This window comes from Hypomesus nipponensis, chromosome 6, assembly GCF_054491055.1.
Source record: "Hypomesus nipponensis isolate SF chromosome 6, ASM5449105v1, whole genome shotgun sequence".
Classification (NCBI taxonomy): Eukaryota; Metazoa; Chordata; class Actinopteri; order Osmeriformes; family Osmeridae; genus Hypomesus; species Hypomesus nipponensis.
In genome coordinates this window covers 5777844-5796556 of record NC_140366.1, presented here as the reverse complement: position 1 = coordinate 5796556, position 18713 = coordinate 5777844, and the positions used below count along the sequence as shown (strand labels likewise).

The window sequence follows — 18713 nt, the reverse complement described above, 5'->3', positions numbered from 1 at the left end:
GTGGTGTCCTTTACTCTCAGGGAAATGTCAGAGCACAAAGTGTGTGTATGTATGCGTGCGTCTGTCTGTCTAGCACTGCATGCCTGCATGCCTCCATAGCTATCCCTCACCTCATAGAAATCCAGCTGGTTGCTATGGAGACGCAATCAAACAGCGGGTCAAGCAAATACACTGGATCTGTGTTGGATGACTCACATGAACCCAACAGTGCAGTGGGTGGAACGGCGGATGAACCCGAACACCTGTTACCTGTAATGATGCCGCTCATCCTCCAGTGCACAGCGCTAACACGTTAGCGGCACGTCTTTCTCACCGCACACGCGCAAACGTATTTACACATGAACTCACAGGCAGGCCTCCTCTGTCACCCTGACTGAGGACATATCCCTTTCCTAGTGAGCTGCTAAGACCGTAGAACTGACACACTTGCTTCGTGCGATTCGCTCTTCAAGGCCAGAAAAAGCCTCACTTCAGTCAATAGAGGCCATAAAGACTGCTCTGAGTGGTTGATAACAGTAGGAGATGTCCTTTAATTTCAGTCTTTATCTCCTCTTGTTGGAAAGATATAGAGATTAGGTGTCTACGAGTCTCTAATAGACATTAAGCTAGCTACTGCCAGCCTGGTGTCAGTGGTATAGCCAACTGCCACTCCCAATAACACCAGAAGACAAGAAAGGAACAGGAAAGGGAGAGGAGATGTGAGGAGAGCAGAGAAGAGGGGAGGAGAGGGAGGAGGAAAGGAGACAAAGAGTGAGGAGAAGAGAGGAGGGGAAGGTTAAGAGATAAGTCAAGTGGAGGAAAGGAGAGAGCACAGGGCAGAGGAGAAATCATGGTAGTGAATACAGACAGGGTGTATCAGTTGTGAACCTTGCTGATAGGTCCAGATGAGAGTTGAGTGGTCTGACCTATGGGGGGGAGGGGGGGGAAGATGGCTGAGCAGTTAGGGAGTCGGGCTATTAATCGGAAGGTTGCTGGTTCGATTCCCGGCCGTGCCAAAAATGACGTTGTGTCCTTGGGCAAGGCACTTCACCCTACTTGCCTCAGGGAGAATGTCCCAGTACTTACTGTAAGTCGCTCTGGATAAGAGCGTCTGCTAAATGACTAAGTGTGTGTGTGTGTGTGTGTGTGTGTGTGTGTGTGCGTGTGTTTGATATGATAGTTCCACAGCATATCTTCGTATTTCTGACTCCACCACGACACCCAGAAAACCAAGGTTGCTGCAACCTCTTCTCCTTCCAGTTAGGCCTGGACAAATGCACTTTACAATGCTTAGGCAACCTTAAGCAAAGTGTTACTTGAAGACGTTCAGATAGGCAGGCCTAATACATTATTAAAAGCATTAAAAACACGCACAGATGCAATGGTATAGTTTCATGATTGCTTCACTCCACTTGCGTTTTTCCCAAGTTAGTAATGGACAGAGACAGTTTAAATTATGCACACAGGAATATACGACCAAATGGATTTCTCAGTCATAAAGCTTGGATTTGGACCTAATCACCTGAAGTCGAAGACCCAAGCAACGAGAACGCTTAACAATTCGAAAACAGATGTATTTATATCCAACGGCTGTGTTTCTGAGACGGCAACCGAGCTGATTCTCTGGATGAAACAAGGAGACTGACAGAATTAGTCAGAGTTAGTGTGTGCTGGTGCCAATGAGTTCATCATTGCACAGACACGCCAAGTGTCAACATGAGGAAGCGTCTGTGCCGGAACACTGTCTGAGAGGCCTCTAAGTGTTGGCTTGTTTATGTCTTTGGCCTGTACGCTGCCGATAAAAATATATGACTTGCAGGTATTCAAGCGAGACTCCTCTTCTGTCTGGGACTCATTGCGCGCCAATTTGACCAGAGCTGTTGTTTGGCAGACAACAGTAGTCATTTTGAGCGGAACTGGAGAAATATATTTTTGCATCTGTGAGGACAGTTCTATGAGACATGCTCTCTGGCTGTCTCTGAAATGGAGCTCCAGGACTCAGTTTAATATATGCATGATATCAACTTTTTCAAACTTTCGGCAGCACCTGATTGCAATGACTATGACCCTCTTGAAAGTATTCTGACTCTACCTAATCTGCACACAGAATTTCACTCGATCTCGTCAGTTGAGTGAAATACACATTCATCCTCCTGCAAACTGTCTTCAGATGATGATGTTTCATTGAGGTCTCACAGGCTAGCTCTCCTGCCTGCTAATACAAGGCACACAATCTAAAAACAAAAGCTATAGCCAACGTTTGTCGTAGAAGTGGTTTGTATAGAACCTCAAGGTTCCAGACAAAAACCTTTCTCAGCTCCATAAGGTACCGTTTGGAACTTTACAACCTGACGTTATTTTTTTAATATAACTTCTATCCATTGAGAATTGTTCTTTTGTCACAAATTGTTGTGTATGCCCTTTTGGTTTTTGTAGTGTATAGCTGAGGCCAAAGCTGGAAATGTGTTCTGATAGGTGGAAGAAGTACTCTTGTGACTTGTGATGGAAGAAAAGACCAGGGAAAAAACATGAAAATAAATGTAATTTACCAAAGATGGTGACGGTCCAGGGACCAGGGGCTTCGCTGGTTTTCCAGGCCAAGGGCAGTGCTCCTGCTCTGGGCAAGAGATAGAGGGGCCCACTGGAGGATTCAGTAGAGGAACCAGATGGAGGGTGTCTAGCTGCAGTCTCACCCTCCTACGCTGGGCATAGTGAACAGAACTGATAGGAGCTGTGTTGTCGCTAATGTTTGTGACCACCTGGAATAAAGTACAGCCTGAATTAGCATGGCGTATGGTGTTTTAATGGTGACAAAATTGCTTCAGAGTAATTTTATGGATTCATCAGTTCTGGGGTGGTCTTGAGTCATGCTGTTGCTGAGCATGTACATGTTGTCCCTGACATGGCCTGATACACCCAGAATCATCCAGAAGTTTCCTTGCAAGATGGACACAAGGACCGAGACTGGAGAACCTCATGTTCCACGTTCCAAGTCAATCTTCGGGACTGATGACACAGAACAGAGGACTGCGTCTTCTGGTAATCTGATAATCTGCTAATTCCATTCCATCCCAAACCCCATCCCTGCAGGGTTGACGTTTATAAATGGAACAGTCTGGAATGTGTGATCTGATATATCTCTCCTCTAGATCCTCTAGGATAGGATCAGTTGGGAGCTCTAGTGTTCAGCAGGATGGGAGTTTTAATGCAAAACACAATGGGACCTGAAATCTCCAGCCGGATGGGAGTTGTAGTCTTCAGCAGAAACTGAGCCCTAGTCTTGTCCCAGATAGATGGGATTACACTTGTATCATTACTCTTTGTTCACTGGGGTGACACAACCATGCGAATCAAATCCCCCGCATGTGTTCAACCAAGAATTTCTCTCCATTTTGCTTTCTCTCCCTTTCTCTCCCACATTCTTGCCCTCCTCTCCATCTGTCTGCCGCCACCTCTCTCACTAACTCCCTCTCTCTCTCTCCCTCACCCCTCTTGGCCTCCGTATCCTCCCTTCTATCTCCCTCTTCACCAGTTGTGAATATTAATCTCCACACGGACAGCTCAGCTTGTGTTAAGCTCCACCATCCTCTGCAACCAGCCAGGCTGACATTGACATTGACTGTTCCATCCCGGCAATGGCAGGTCCAGCTGTTTGATTTCCCACAATGCACCAGGCTGGCAGTACCATCCTGACCCGGGGGAGACGGATGCAAAGTTTAATCTCAGGTAACAAGAGTCTGGAGTGCCGTACCCGTCAGGGCTGTGACAGGATCATACCGGAGCTGTCACAAACATACCACGCAGATTAAATTGAAAATCTCCAGAACAGGACAATTCACAACAACACAGAACAAAAGCAACACCCTAATGGAAAACTGTGAATGTCAAGTTAAAAGCAGTTCACAGATTGCATTGTCGATTTAAAATCACATCCGTTTTTTGAGGTGAAACCAAAAAACGGTTGTGTTTTCTATATAATATGAGCCTAGCACTTTTCTACTCTATAACGAGCCGAGGGCCAGAGGTTCTCGGGCGTCCCTATCAACGCTTGCGTTGTCGATGGCTCAGGCAATACTAACCGCCATGTTATTAAAGCACCCGAGCGGCCATCTTGAAGCATCAGTGCTCCAATTACCTTTGACGTTCTCCACGTCAAGTGGCCCCCACCACCTCCCCATCTGCCCTTCTTCTCAACCTGCCACACATTTTTTAGCTGGGGCCATGCTGGGGCCATGCTCGGCTGGGCGTTCCCCCTAGAACTGTAACACAGCGTTGTAGCAATGGCGAAATCTCACACTCAATTCTCACACGAAACAAGCTCGATTCAAGGCGTCAGTAACAGAGGCCGCAGTCGGAGAAAGTATGACGTCGACGGCGACAGCTGGTCCCTCGCATCTTGAAGGTTCATACGATATTGACCAACCAGGAAGTATCAGGGCACCAATGGAAATGCAATCATTCCACAGAGGTTCCACCTCGTCAGACTTGTTGTTTGGAACCTTGGGGCTCAGAGTTTGGGTGCGTGTGCCTCTCACCTCAGGAGACCGGCCCTCTGTGTTCACACACAGGTCTCAAACTGGGCGACCAAAAACACAGCCCGGCTCTACACCACCTCTGCTACCCCTACGCATGCGTAGAAACATTGCACCATCATCTACCTCAAAGCAAACCGGGACCCAAATACCTCAATAACCCCCCCCCCCCTTCCCAACCAACACCGGAACCACCTTTCTTTTATCCTTTTCTTTTTTTTTTACCCAAAAACCCCTGCGGCAACCACCGGATGCTCTCACCCAATCTGTTCCAACACGGTGGAGATAAATCAGCTGCCAGAAGTCCATTGATGTGGGGAGAATAGATTGGCCTTGCCTGCGTTTTCAGAGAAAACTAATTTTCCTTGCTGAGGTAATAAAGTACACGGTGGTTTTGGCCTGGCTGGGAGCAGGCTGTCAGGCTGGCCGCCTGGCCACCTCATTTGTCCTGACTGATGGATGTGTTCACTAAGAGAGCCGGCTCTTTAACCTGCAGCGACACACCCGCCAGGCCTCGACTGCTCTCCATGCTAATGGAAGGCACAGTGGCGTGATTGCTTCCTCCTCCCCCCCATCATCAGTTCCTTTCTTCTTCTTGTGCTTTTTCTCTCCCTCTCTCTCCGTTATATATTTGGGGTCTTTCGCCTCCCCCCACCCCCACCCCACACACACACACACACACACACACACACCCTCGACCAGCTCTCCATCTCTTTTTTCCTTTTCACCTGGAGTGAAGGTTTGACTGAACTTATGGATAGCTTGCCATTTACATCACATTAATCAGAGAGCAACAGCGCTAGGAGCCCAGGGGTTCCAAGTCTCTGAGTGTGTAGGTGTGTGTGTGTGTGTGTGTGTGTGTGTGTGTGTGTGTGTGTGTGTGTGTGTGTGTGTGACTGTGTGTCACTGTGGAGGTGTAGTGGGGTGTGGGGTTTCTGAATGCCTCCAAAAGTAACTTAATTTTCTCCCCGCTGTGATATAATACCAGTCATTGCACACAGTAGGGGTCAAGTAGGAGGAGTTTTAACACACTCCTTCTCTCTCTCTCTCTCTCTCTCTCTATCTCTCTCTCCCTCTCCCTCTCTCCCTCTCCCTCTCTCACACACACACACACACAGGTGCTCCTGATAATCACTGTCTTTTTGCTCTCCAGTGCATGATGGAAACAGATTATCCTACAGCTTGAACAGCTGAAGGTGTTAAGGGCCATCATGTACATGAGTAAGATCAAGTGAGAGATCAAGGTGGTTCTCCAGTATGAAGGCGTAAAGGCGGGGGCGGACTGGCCATCGGGGATACCGGGAGAATCCCCGGTGGGCCGACGGGGTTGGAATGGTCCAAAATACCGGCCCACTTCCATTACCAAGCGGCCCTCTGACATCGCCAGCATCTCATATTATTTCACATGTCACAGTTTGAATACGTATAAATTGCTCTAAGACCTTTTAGTCCAGAATCACTGACTGAGCTTTATGCTGCTCCTCGCCATCTGTATTCACACTCATGGTGCTAATTTTACGAACATGTTCTGACGCGTCTTCTGAAATGTGTTCTTACGGACTGCGGAAGTTTGACCTAAGAAATGAAACATATATGATGTCATTTCTTCGCAATCATCCAAAATAATGCTAAGTGTAGGGTATTTTTCCGAGTAGGCCAATGACTGGTCGATACGTCCGATGCATTGAGTGGGCCGCGCGCCGTTTACTGAGTGGGCCGGTCTGACAGTATAACTCCCGGGCCACTTTTCCCCCCCCAGTCCGTCCCTGTGTACAGGCACGGACGTGGATCACACGGCTGCCTCCAGTCCTCTCCTCCGCTCTCATCCTCCCAGGTGGAGCTAAACGGATGAGGTCTGTGCCTAGATTCAATCAGTGCCTCCTCATGAAATCATTCCAGAGAAGAAACATTTCCCATACACCCTCCCCTGCTCCCCCCCCCCCTCCCCCCTCCGTGATCCCAGCGCCCCAGTTTAGGTACATGAATACTTCCGTTTGCCGCTGGAGTCTATGTCTCCCCAGAGGTGTTGGTGAGTTTGCTGTACAGAGCATGAAGCACCACAGCATTCATCCAGGCCTCCTTATGCAACCCCCATAGGTCATAAGAGACAGCTAATGAAAAGGAGCTAGCCGATTCCCCTATGTATGAGACGGATATTTGTTACTTTTCACAATTAAATTAATTTTCAATCTAATTCTCCGCTTTGGCGCCTCTGGGTTTTGGCGGTGTGGGTCCCTGGCTTCATGAGCAGGTGCGTTCGGAGAAGATGTAATAAATATGATGTGCTGCCTTGCTACTCTGCGATGGCAGTATGACTGCAGTGAAACGGGTTATGGTGCCCGACTCTGTTCTAATGCCTCTAAACCTCTCCCTCTTCCCTCTCTCTCCGTTTCCCTCTTCCCTCTCTCTCTCTGTCTCCCTCACTATGTCTCCCTATTCCCCCTCTCTCTCTCACTCTTTCTCCCTCTTCCCCCTCCCTCTCACTCTGTCTCCCTCTTTCCTTTCTCTCCCTCCTAAACTCTCTCTCTCTCTGTCTCCTTATTCCCCCTCTCTCTCTCTACCTCTCACTTTGTCTCCCTCTTTCCCTCTCTCGGTCTCCTTCTCTCACTGTCTCCCTTTTTCCTCTCTATCTCCCCCTCAGTCTGTCTCCCTCTTCCCTCTCTGTCTCCCTCTCACTCTCTCCCCCCCGCCCCCCTAGCTTTCTCGTATCACACCCCTTTTCTCGTTCTTTCTCAAGGAACACAGTGAAATCGATGAGGCATGTTGAATGCTAATGTAGGTGAGGATGAGTCTCAACATGGGAGGAGGCAGGCTATGGCTCGGTCGGGCTACAGCCACACCAAGAATTGTATGAGGCCCACCACGGAACGACCAAGACAATCACAGAGCCGAAGAAGCCAACCTGTTCCACTTTCATTTATCCCTTTGAGACATGACGCTCTCCAGACTGACATTGATTTGAGCCCCACCACTGTATGGATTAGCCCCAGCGCAGTGTTGCGCCCCCCCCCCAAAAAGAAAACTCTGCCGCCGCCGCCACTGAGTCCCAAACACATTTACAGACATAAGGATGTTGGCACGGTGGAGCAGTGCACAGTTGCCTCACCGCACGAAGGTCACGGGTTCAATTCCCGATTGAGGCCACTGTTCTGTGCTCAGTTGGGTAATCGCGGGATTTTCGGTGTGAAGCTTGCATGCGCTCCCAAGGGGCGGCAGGGGGGGGGGGGTCGCAATGAAGCCCCCCCGTAACATGCTGTCAGTCAGAACAGATTGCTCTCCAGCCCATGTCCCCGGCCAGACATGAGGTGAGTAGGACTTGGCCCCTGGGCGCCTTGATGCAGTTGATTGGATCACTGCCCTTGGAGAAAGGACAACAGGATGGGAAAAATGCCGAAGAAAATTGAAGAAAAAAATGTGCAATCCTGAACTTCCTCAGCTACGGGCTATTTGTCTAGAATGCAGGAGCCAGGGGTGGGGGAGTGAGCAGGTAGTCTCTGGATAGAATATAGAAGGTATGGTCTCCAAGTAGAATATGTACATTTTTGTTGCTCGTTGATGTATTTGAAGGGTACGGTGTCTGGGTGGTGCTCTCTCCACGGTTGAAGTGGCAGGTCTCTTGAATATATGTTTACCAAAAGAAAATCGCACTGCGATCGACCCCGGCTCATTCTTTATGGACAACAACACATTTTCATTGAGCGCACACTGTCCACCACGCCCACACATTCATATGTGGTGTTTCGGATCTACTCGGCCCATCGCCTGGAGGGTGATGGATAAATGTGCGTGTGGCGGGAAGGAAAAAACGAAACAAAGAGGCGTGTACTTATCTTCCTCGTCCAAGCCTGTCTGTCCTCCTGACTGAGAGTCTCCTGCTTCTGTCTCACTCTTTACCCTCAGCAGCGCGGGAAACTACCAAACGACTGGCATTTTACCCCTCTCTACTCCGAGGCAGGCGCAAATTGGGGTTTAGTCGACAGAAATGGTTATGGCTGTATGAATTTTTTAAACCCCCAGTCATGTTGAGGGCCCAACAGACCCAAGAACAGTGGTTATGTGACGCATATATAAACCACACAAGGGTGAAGGATGTAGCACAAAAGGTGTTTGGGGAGAGAGTCATAACGGATGCTTAAGAAAACACTTGTGTTGTTTTGAAATGGGAGGGTGTCTCAATAAAGAGCACGGAATGTCCAAAGTTGCCTCATCCTTCCAGAGATGAATGTGTCTCACGCTGTGACACTAACTCATCCTTCTCCTCTTCTCTCCTCTACTTTTCTCTCCTGTCCTCTGCTCTCTTCTCCACTCTTCTCCACTCCTCTCTTCTCCTCTGCTCTGCTCTCCTCCAGAGATGAATGTATCTCATGCCGTGACACTAACTCATTTCTCTGTCAGCTTGTATTGATCTTTCTCATGCAGTTGCAGCTATGAATACATTACGCGACAGTGACAAACAGTATGCAGTTGCTTTGGCTGGATGCACTGATAGACAGGCCCGGGGCCAGGCTGGCCTATGATGGGACTGGACTAAGCTGGTTTGGGGTTGGGGCTGGGGATAGACTATACTGGACTAGGATGGGGTCTTGTTTTGGGCCAGTTTGAGGTCAGCTTTTCCGGCTTAAGAAATGTTTGTGCAACCAAAGTGTGCCGTTTTTGTACATGAACACGAGCAAACTATTTTTGTCCTCTCTTCTTCTCTCTCTCCGTGTCGTCGGCTTCATCCGTCTTTCTCCCTCTCCGACCCCGGCCACTTCTCTCCCTCTCCCACAGTTCAGAGACAAGGGGACTAATTGGTTCGTTAGTTTGAACTGGGAGCCACTCCCCCCTCCTCCCCGGTGGCCAGCCTGAAGGATGGACAGATCGGGAAGGTGATCAGAGAAGGAGTAATGGCTGTCGGACAGCAGAATTTAAGACCCCTCTCAGCTCCACCTCCCCAGGTAACCCATTAGAAAGACATCACTCTGGTGTGTGTCTGGGAGTGTGTGTGTGTGTCTGGGAGTGTGTGTGTGTCTCGGAGCGTGTGTGTGTGTCTGGGAGTGTGTGTGCATGCGATGATAGGGAGACACTTACTAATGAAGTCATGATTGCCATGGATAGCCATGGTCCTTAAGTCTTCCTCGTCCTCATAGCTCCTGTGATTGGATGACCCTGATACATAGGGGAAAGCCTATGATTGCCACATCAACAAGAACAAGAACTTATGCTATTAGTTGACTACATGACTTCCTGGCACACAAAGCTGGTCTATAGCTGCATGGTGGCAACACCACCACTCACAAAAAAATACGTGAACAAATTCAATTCCAAATAAATGTTCACTTAAATAATTGTAACAATTCAAATTGGAACCAAAGGGTTACAAATGTACAGAATGCTATTGGAACCATTTTCAGTTGGAAATACTATATTAAGGTGCCAATTCTGACAGAGACAGGTTTAGTTGATGACTCATTTGTATACTTATGAGGAGGCTGCGAGACTCCCTGCCCACGCCTCTTATGTTAAAGACTCAAGTTGCTTGATGTTTCTCACATCTCGTTGTGTGACTTCATGTTTGCATTGGTAGTCCCGTTAAAGAGGAAGGGTCCAGCTGTGGTCTGATTGTTATAGATGGTGGTTGGGGGTCAAAGGAAACGTGGGCGGGTGTTCTCATGTATTTCCTTCTCCCAGCTTCTTCATCTTCTACTTCCTGTTTGTCCTTCCCTTTTCTCTAGTAGACTTAGAAACTGTCCTCTAAAAGGCAATTTGTTGTATAGCACAGAACACGTTAAAAGCACATCAGAGTAACAAAACAACAGCAACACAACAAAACAGTAACCTCAAAATCAACTAGAGCAGCCATTATAATATCATTACTGTCCAGGCCAACATTTAAGGCGCATGTCAAAAATGGTATGCCAGCAATTGTAATAATAACAAATTAAAAAATAACGAATATACTGCACCTTCCCTAGTTTCACATGTATTACCCCCCCCCCCTCCCCCCCCCTTCCATTAGACGAAGGGGCTTGGTTTTGGTTGTTTGGCCAGTATGAAAACCCACATTTGTCTGCTAGTTTGCTAAATATTTTCCAGTGCTACTGTATTTGCTAGCTAGCAGCATGCAGCGTTTTAGGCGACCTTGTGATGTTTGTCGCTCAGCCTTCACGACAGGTGACTCTGCAGTGCCTTTCTCTCTGGAGCTGGAATGAGTCACGATGCCAGTCCGTTCCGTACATGGCGTGACAGATGGCGTCTCTCTCAGCTCGCAGTTATTTCTTGCTTACCGAAACAACAACGATGACAACGACATCCACAGCCGCCCAGTTGCCATTTTTCTTTCTGTCTCCCGGGTGCCTTCCCGGAGATTGGCGGGGTGGCGGTTTTGCAAATCTGTGGTGTTTTTTTAGGTAGCCCTCCCCTGTCGGAGGTGTGGAGCTGCCCTCCCCGCCGCCCTCCTTCTCCACCCGCCTCGGGGTGAGTTTACGCTCCAGCCTGAGTCAGCAGCACACACCTCGCCGTGCAGACCCGCCCGGCCGCCTCGGAGCAGGGGGAAATCAGACGCCACGCGCCACTCTGGGACATTAATCATGAGGTCAGGTTTGGTCTGCACCTTCCCTCCCCCCGCCCGCTCTCTCCCTCCCCCCGCCCGCTCCCTCCCTCCCACCTTCCCTCCCCCCTAGACGCGCGCTCAGCACTTCCTTGTGTCCACGGGAGGGCAGGAAGTGTAAACAATCTGCACTTGGGCCTGTGACTCAGGGGCCGCAAGTCGAGATTGAGGCTGGTGTGCTGTGCACACAAACAAACACACACTCACACGGGGATGGATACAAAACCCCTCAAATGCCAGTGGACAAACATGTTCACTGTTTAGACTTTCAAATTGAGAATGCCTGCTCAGAGTCAGGGAGGAGGGGTCTTGGGCTCTCAGAAAGCCACGTTCAGTCCCAACAAACACACACACACACACACAATGAATATAAGCATGCATGGACACACACACACACAAATGTAGTCATACATTGACACACACACTCGGACTGACAAAGTGTCTCTCAGCATGTTCCTCCTTACTTCTCCTCTGTGGCCCCTGGTGCCCTCCTGAGTGAGACATTCTCCGAAGGAAGCTTCTGGAACTATTCTAATGAGCCGTGTAATAGAGATGGATACAGCCTGTCTGAGGACCTAGAGCCTTGTGAGGACACAACCTCATCCCTAATGACATTTGCTTCGTTGTTACCAGCGGGATTAGATCCGGTGTGTACCGGTTGCTGAGCCGATAAATTTAGCCGTGGAGCGTCACGTTCATTTGGTTCAATGGAGAGGATAACTTTGTGATAGTTCAGGCAACTAGTCGGTAACTATTTGGTAAAATATCTCTCACAGTTATTTAAAGGCCGGGCCAGAACTCCTAGTCTTAGTCTAATATGGACAGGTACTTCAGCCAAAAATGTGGCTTTTTTTTCAACATACAGTCTCCGGAATTTTCTGTCAGTGAGAAGACCTCAGGAGTGTGTTTTACAGGAAGATAGCTGTCTAAAACTTAGTATCGAGCCCAGTGATCTCCAAACTACTGTAAAGAGACTTGGAGAGATGGTCTGAATATGCTAAATGAGTTTGTTTAAATGAACTGATTTTCTGATACAAAGATTATATTTATTGTAGCATTCTGTTATAGTCCAACCAATCAAGACCAACCAATCAAATGTCAGCTAAACGACTACTTTGTTTGTGTATTAAACTCACTGACCCAGCTGTCCCAAGTTTTAATCTAGGATTTTAACCAGTAAACTGCAAGTCTGTATGAGAATGCGTTCAGGCTACTGCTGTCTTGGAAAATGTGTTTTTCTTACAGTTTCAGATGCCACAGAGTATTGAGTCTGGGTAGGGTGGAGAAAAGGAAGGAAAGGAGACAGGAAAAGGAATAGAGGCAGGGGCAGGGGAGAAAGGAGAGGTGAAAATGAGCGGAGAAGGGGAGAAGAGGGCAGGGCGGGGTCCAGGGAGGGGAGTGAAAAGAGGTCTTGATTCAGACCCATGTCAGAGGAAACTGCAGCGTGACAAAACCAATCTGGTCCTCTCCTCTTCAGGTCAATGAATCCTGAGAGCAAATGATTTTTCTTCCTCACATCTCTCTATCCTCTCTTCCCTCGTCGCTCTTTCTCGCTCTCCTTCTACATGCACTCTCTCTGTTGGTCTCTCTCTCCACAGACATCCATGGTTTCTCCTTTCCTTCTGTTAGGAAGAAAAACATTCTAGAAAAAAAGAGAGCAAAGACAACAATTTAGTTTGAAACGTCATATGATTCGGCATTCACCACACAAACCACCGGACTGAGAGTGAACTCTGATTGGACACGCCGCATCCATCTCTAGCACACAAGAGCACAGTGTGTTACAAATCCTTCCTTTCATAAATCATGCATAGGCTATATTTACAGTATACACTGAAATAAACAAGAGCCATATTATTCTTCCTTTTCTGTTTTTGAACTAAACCACTTGAACTAAAACCAAGGAATCAAACAAATCTGAATGTATGAAATGCCCAAAGAACCATTTGTTATAGTTCCGCCAGAATTATTCGAATCGAATCATTCGAGAATCCTTCAAGGACATCAAAATATCTTCCTCTGTTATGACTCCTTTTGGTTAAGTCGGCTCCTGTTCATCAGGTCGACGACGCTGTCAGACGGTTCGAGACGGAGAACACGTCCTGTCAAAAAGAGGTTCTATTCTGGGGCTGAGGCTAACACTCTCGATATGCGACAGAGACATGTCTGCTAATCAGACTGGCTAATGGAGCCACACGTTTAAATGTGTGTGCTTGTGTGTGTGTGTGTGTGTATGAGACTCACACAGAATGAACCCCTGGTTCAGGTGGCGGTCCTGCCTAGCGGGTACTTGCATCTTTGCTTATTCAAAGAGAACCGGGTTGGAAAAGGTTGGTATAATGTACCTCTGACATAGTTAGGGTGTCACATGGGCCTCCTGAATGTATACAGTCTGACCAATACAGCTGCAGCAAACCCATTGATGGCCTGAAGTTGGGTTGGCCTGTCCCTCAGAAGTCAAACCTGTATTCTATCCTGGAGGTAACCCCCACAGCTAACTTGCAGCTTACCTGTAACCGGCTCAGGGCTTGTCTGTGTTTGTTACTCCATGTTTGCAAGGTTTCATTTCCTTACCGGAGTAGATGTCGTTGAGGTTCTCCAGTTCCTCCTGGACCCTGAGCAGGAGGATGTCTTCCAGGACGCTGCGGTGCTCTCCCGGGTCCACTCCCAGCTTCTCCAGGTGATGTTGCCTCAGCCTCAACAGGGCACGGCCTACACAAGGAGCAGGGAAAGGCCAACCGTTCCACTAAGTCTCGGGGTTCTAGGCTTGTTTTCAAATGTGGGTGGGACAGCCTTGTTTTATATAACTGAGGATGCGGCAGCTCAATGAAACAAATATTGATGAGCATAAGAAGTGTGCGCGTGGCGAAGAGTGCAATTTGACCAGCTGATAGTTATGGATGAGGGGAGGAAGGGGAGAAGGAGGAGGTGGGGGGAAGGGGCGGTGTGTGTGTGTGTGCGTGTAGGCGTATGTATGCGTGTTAGCTACCTGATATGGCATGTTTGAGGATGGCTGGTCTTATGGTGCTCAGCTGGGAAGGGTACCGTTCCTGGGCCCAGACACTCACATCATCCACCGACCAGAGGGAAACTCTCTTACACCGACCCATCGCCAAGTCCAAGGCCTGGGATTGGCTGCCTGGGCAGGTCAAAGGTGAAGAGCCGACAGCGAGAATCAGAGAACGACCGAATCTACTGACCTGCAATAACGCACATAATTGGATGAGATTGCATATGTTTATTGCATATTAAGGGGGAGCGGGTATATTTATCATTATTCAATTCTTGGGAGGACGAACATCTCAAACAGAAATAACACAATAAGGAAACAAGAGACTGGCAGTCTAAAATGATGTTATTCCATATGATGTCTCCACTCAACCTCCCTTTAAGGGTTAAATTGGTTAGCTTTTGCAGCCCTAACAGCGCTTAAATGTTGATGTGACCTTTCCCTGCGCTAATATCTTCTGCTTGTAAATGTGTAATTCCCTGGCCTCATTAGAGACTGAGATGTCAGTCAGACAGGCGTCATGCGTACAGCACAAGTAGGTCCTTCACATCGACCTGCAGGCCTAGCTGGAAGCCAACAGTGGGCTCTTGTCTTCAGTGGCTGTCGGTAAAAACATTTAAACTATCTGACCTTGCTGCAACACAGGTTTGTTGGTAAACTACTACAGCTATGACCTCTTACCGTTGATTAAGTCCACTTACTTAAAGGTATACTGTACTGCAGGTGTACAGGCTAGGCTAGGCTGTGACCATGACACATGACAATGTGTGAGTATGTCTATGTTCCAGGAAAGAGCTAAGCTATCCACTACATGACTCGGATACTAGGCATGATCATCATAGTGCCTGTCTCTGTAGGTCAAGTTATTCTGACTGGCTTTGGTATTTAACGTCCTCTATCTCATCTCTTAATTCAATGTTTTGTAGAGTTAGATGGAGACAGTGTATCGGTTTCCAAAGGGCTGGGAGTGTGCCATCACTAAGAGCTAGCTTCTGCCCAGACTAATCGCATGACGCATAAGATAATATCTAAATTATGTAGACAATATCCTGTTGTGTTGCTCTAAGCCTAATCTCAATTTCCGGATGCTAAAACATAATGGAAGCCAGACAGTTGTATTGAAAGCTCAATTCCCCCCTTGGCGGTTAAGCTTTTTTGCTTGTTTCAACAAACTCTAAGCCCAGACAGTGTGTGGCCAGTCTGAAACGAAGGACCCAGACATGGACAAATATTAGCCGGGTTTCCCAAATTCGTTAAGAAGCTCTTAACGCTCAGAGCTTCTTAGAAGCGTTCTATTAACGCTTTAGAACGCTCTTAGAACGCTCTTAAAAAGCTCTTAGCGTTAAGAGTTTCTTAACGAATCTGGGAAAACGGGCCATAGAGCAAAGCCTGAAGGGTGGGGGGGAGCTAAGTAGGCCTACACATTGGTTACCGGAGACCTATCGGTACAAGTTCGACATCTAGTGGTGTTTTTCAGAAACATGACATCTCATTTCTTAAAAAAAACAATTACTAGGCTACAGTAGGCTACATCAAAATAACATTCAATGATATGCAGACGACATTCGTTCGATTTAAGTAGGCCTACATATTTACACGTGCGCTATGTTTATTTGACGATCCTTGTGATGGTTTTACTACACACAATAACAAATTCGTGTAAGATGCAGACGCAATTACCTGGTACTTACACGTAAACTATTTATGATAAAAATCTATAAGAGGACGACTTTTTGGAACAACTCGGTATGCAAGGCAACATCTCATGACTCCTCATTGTCAACATCGCGTTTGCGAACTTGACCAGACACGTCTTTGACGCAGGCAGCATGCTATAATGTTCAGTCTACGCCATGGATAGATTGTACTGAACAAGATGTAGGCTAAGTGTAAATATTAATTTGCACCCAACGTCAAGTGTAAACAAAATCCTTTATAGTTAATCGTTACCGTTTTTTAATAATAAAAGTTAGTTGGTTTGTATCAAAAGGAGCCAAACGTCGTTAACTACCAGTCTTTACCTGCAAAGCCCTTCGGTTGATGCGCGCTCCCATTCCAATTCCGCGCTCACGTAGGCCACTGTTTACTATAAAGGTATGAACACCTGGAGAGAGACAGGCAGCTGCCTGTTCACTGGTGAATTCAAGTAAGCTATCCAATGGGATCATGTTTAGGAAGTTAGTAGAAACCCTAAACTGAACAATGGAACTACACAAAAAAGTGTAGCCTATCTGAAAGTAGGCTATACATTCTGAATGGTAAATGTAAACAAGTAATAATGATTTAAAAAAAATATATTGTATTTTTTTTGTGGAAAAAATTGACATTAGTCTGATAGCAACCCCCAAACCTAACTCTAGCTGTTCAAATTGTGCGTAATAATGATTATGGCCATATCCTGTTCACATCCCATAGCCTATTACTAATTCATATCCTGGTTGGCTACACTGAAATTGTGCAGTAGCTTACTATCTCCAGAAGAGGGCGGATGTACTCAGGGAAAAGTTTAGAAAAGTTTCTATTCTACTATTCAACTCATAATTTATACTGGACACTGCCCCGGGCGCATAAATGGAGGAAGGAGATAGGCTACTATCGAATAAGGCAGGCATTCAGAGCTGTTCAAAGCAGGATTTGTTGCAGCCCTACCCGGTCTAGATGCTTTCTGCTCAAGTGTCACAGTGGGACTTCCCTGGGGCATCTTCGGAGGTGCCGGTACAAGAATCTCATTTCTGCGCTCTGTCTTGAAGAACTTTCTTACACTGAAAGTCTAGACAGAAAAACTGAATGTTAGGAGGGGAGCATCTTATAGGAAAGTTTCTTCCCAACTCACTCAAAGTTTAGAGATGAGAAACGTGCACCTGTGATTCATCTCATTTACAGCTGTGGTGAGTAACCTAACAAACATGTGTGACATTTACACAATGTTGTTTGCTGGCATCTATGAGCTTTATATTTTTGAACCTTTCAGATCATGAAGTCAGTACACACATTAGAATTAATTAGTTTTTCAGTTGAATATTAATCTTTTAAGGCTGTTGATTGTGACACCTGTTTTGAGTTGGCGTATTGTTGGTATTATGGGCAAACAAACAATCTGGAACATTTTTAATTATGTGCATGGTCATTGACAACAAAGTTAAATGCACTGCGGAAAACATTTGCTAACGCATCCATGGATGGGCTGAAAAGTGTCTGAGCGTTTAATTAACTGAGAAATAGGTTAATCCCTCACGCGCGACCGGGCACGGGATGTCTCCCCTATTGAAGAGCTTCCGCTCGCGGAGAGATGTGAAGGCTGGAGACCACACGCACCGGGAGCTCTGTTGACCTACTGCACTTCGCGGAGGTCGCTCAACTTAGCCGGTCGGGCGGTGGTTTTTTAATCGTATGTCTTTTCTCTTGACGGCCTTCTCCAGATCTGGATTCTGCCATCACTGGTGTTTTTAGTGCTGGAGGATTCCCAGAGGTAGACTATTTAGACAGCGGAGCGAGGGCAAACACTAGAAGGGCAACAGTTACAAATCACCGCTGTCCTCTCCCTCCCTCGTTCTCGCTCTTTCGTTCTCTCTCGCTCTCTCTACATAGTGTACAATACAATATAGTGCACTGCTTCTACAATGGTGTCGACGATATATAATATTCTCTGTATACATCACTGTCTTTTTCCTCCACTCCCCCCTCCTCCTCCCCCCCCCCCCCCCCCCTTTGTCAGAGTGATGGATGGGGGTGGCGTTCTCTTTGCTGTACAAGGTCCTTTTTGTTTGTTTTTTCATGATGACCTCATGTGTTTGGTCCCTGTATGTGGAGGCATCCGCTCCTTATCCACAGACCATCCCCGCTGGGCCATCTCATCCATGGTGAGGACATCCATTCCTGGGTAGCTGGCTTCTCCCTCCCCCACGGGCTAAAGCACCCAGAGGCCACTCAGACAGGGGAGGATGGAAGGAGGAGAGGATGGGACAGGGGTGACAGGAGAGGCGGAGATCTCTTTGCTTTCTCAGCGTCCTGAAGGACGTGGGTGACAGTGATCAGTGTGTGTGTGTGTGTGTGTGTGTGGGGGGGGGGGAGCTCCTCCTCCCTCTCTTCTTCCTCGGAGGGGGCGCACACAGGTCTCCTAGCAGCCGGGACTGCTGGGATATGGCTGTTCAAAATGTCAACCTGACAGCCCCCTCTCCAAGATAATGAGAAAGTCCAGATTGAATGATTTTGAATGGCTTTGGTAAACACGGATAGAGTAGTTTTTCAATAAATCCCATTCTAATATCCCTACGGTTAAATCATTTTTTTTCTCTCTTTTTACATCTCTCTCAATGCGGTTTGCTCTTCGGACGTTTTATGGGGCTGTGGTTGGCTTCCACCCCACTGGTGTGTGTGTGTGTGTGTGTGTGTGTGTGTTGAGATACAGAAGGCTGTGAAATGGGAAATACAGAATGTATTTTTCTGACAGCTGGTTGCTAGTAAATGTTTGCCTCCCCCTTCTCTCTGAGTCGTCGTCTGGCCATATGGACACAAGAGGGCAGCACTGCCAGTCCAACCAACAGTGCCACATCCTTTTTTGTGGGCCTGAAGCTTCATTTTTTGTGGGCTACAAGTTTCGTAC

The 18713-nt window shown here is 47.4% G+C and overlaps 2 protein-coding genes across 4 annotated transcripts in view; one reads left to right on the top strand and one right to left on the bottom strand.

Moving 5' to 3' along the window:
* Window positions 1-12124: 12124 nt before the first annotated feature.
* Window positions 12125-16215, bottom strand: LOC146286662 (sterile alpha motif domain-containing protein 12-like). Of its 2 annotated transcripts, none has more exons than XM_084700534.1 (4): window positions 16132-16215; window positions 14090-14239; window positions 13675-13812; window positions 12125-12742 (listed from the first exon to the last, which is right to left on the bottom strand). In XM_084700534.1, exons 2-4 carry the CDS (start codon window positions 14208-14210, stop codon window positions 12726-12728), a joined length of 276 nt encoding a protein of 91 aa, XP_084556660.1. In that variant the 5' UTR covers window positions 14211-14239; window positions 16132-16215; the 3' UTR covers window positions 12125-12725. The 2 variants fall into 2 exon arrangements, with proteins under 2 accessions (XP_084556660.1, XP_084556659.1); XM_084700533.1 differs by having other exon boundaries at window positions 14090-14300; window positions 16132-16192.
* A 493-nt stretch (window positions 16216-16708) lies between these two features.
* The window catches only part of scara5 (scavenger receptor class A, member 5 (putative)), a 47922-nt gene continuing 45917 nt past the window's right edge, over window positions 16709-18713 (top strand). For both annotated transcript variants that reach the window (XM_084700052.1, XM_084700051.1), the window contains exon 1: window positions 16709-16998. The gene's annotated coding sequence lies outside the window, so the exon portion shown is untranslated. The remainder of the gene's footprint in view (window positions 16999-18713) is intronic.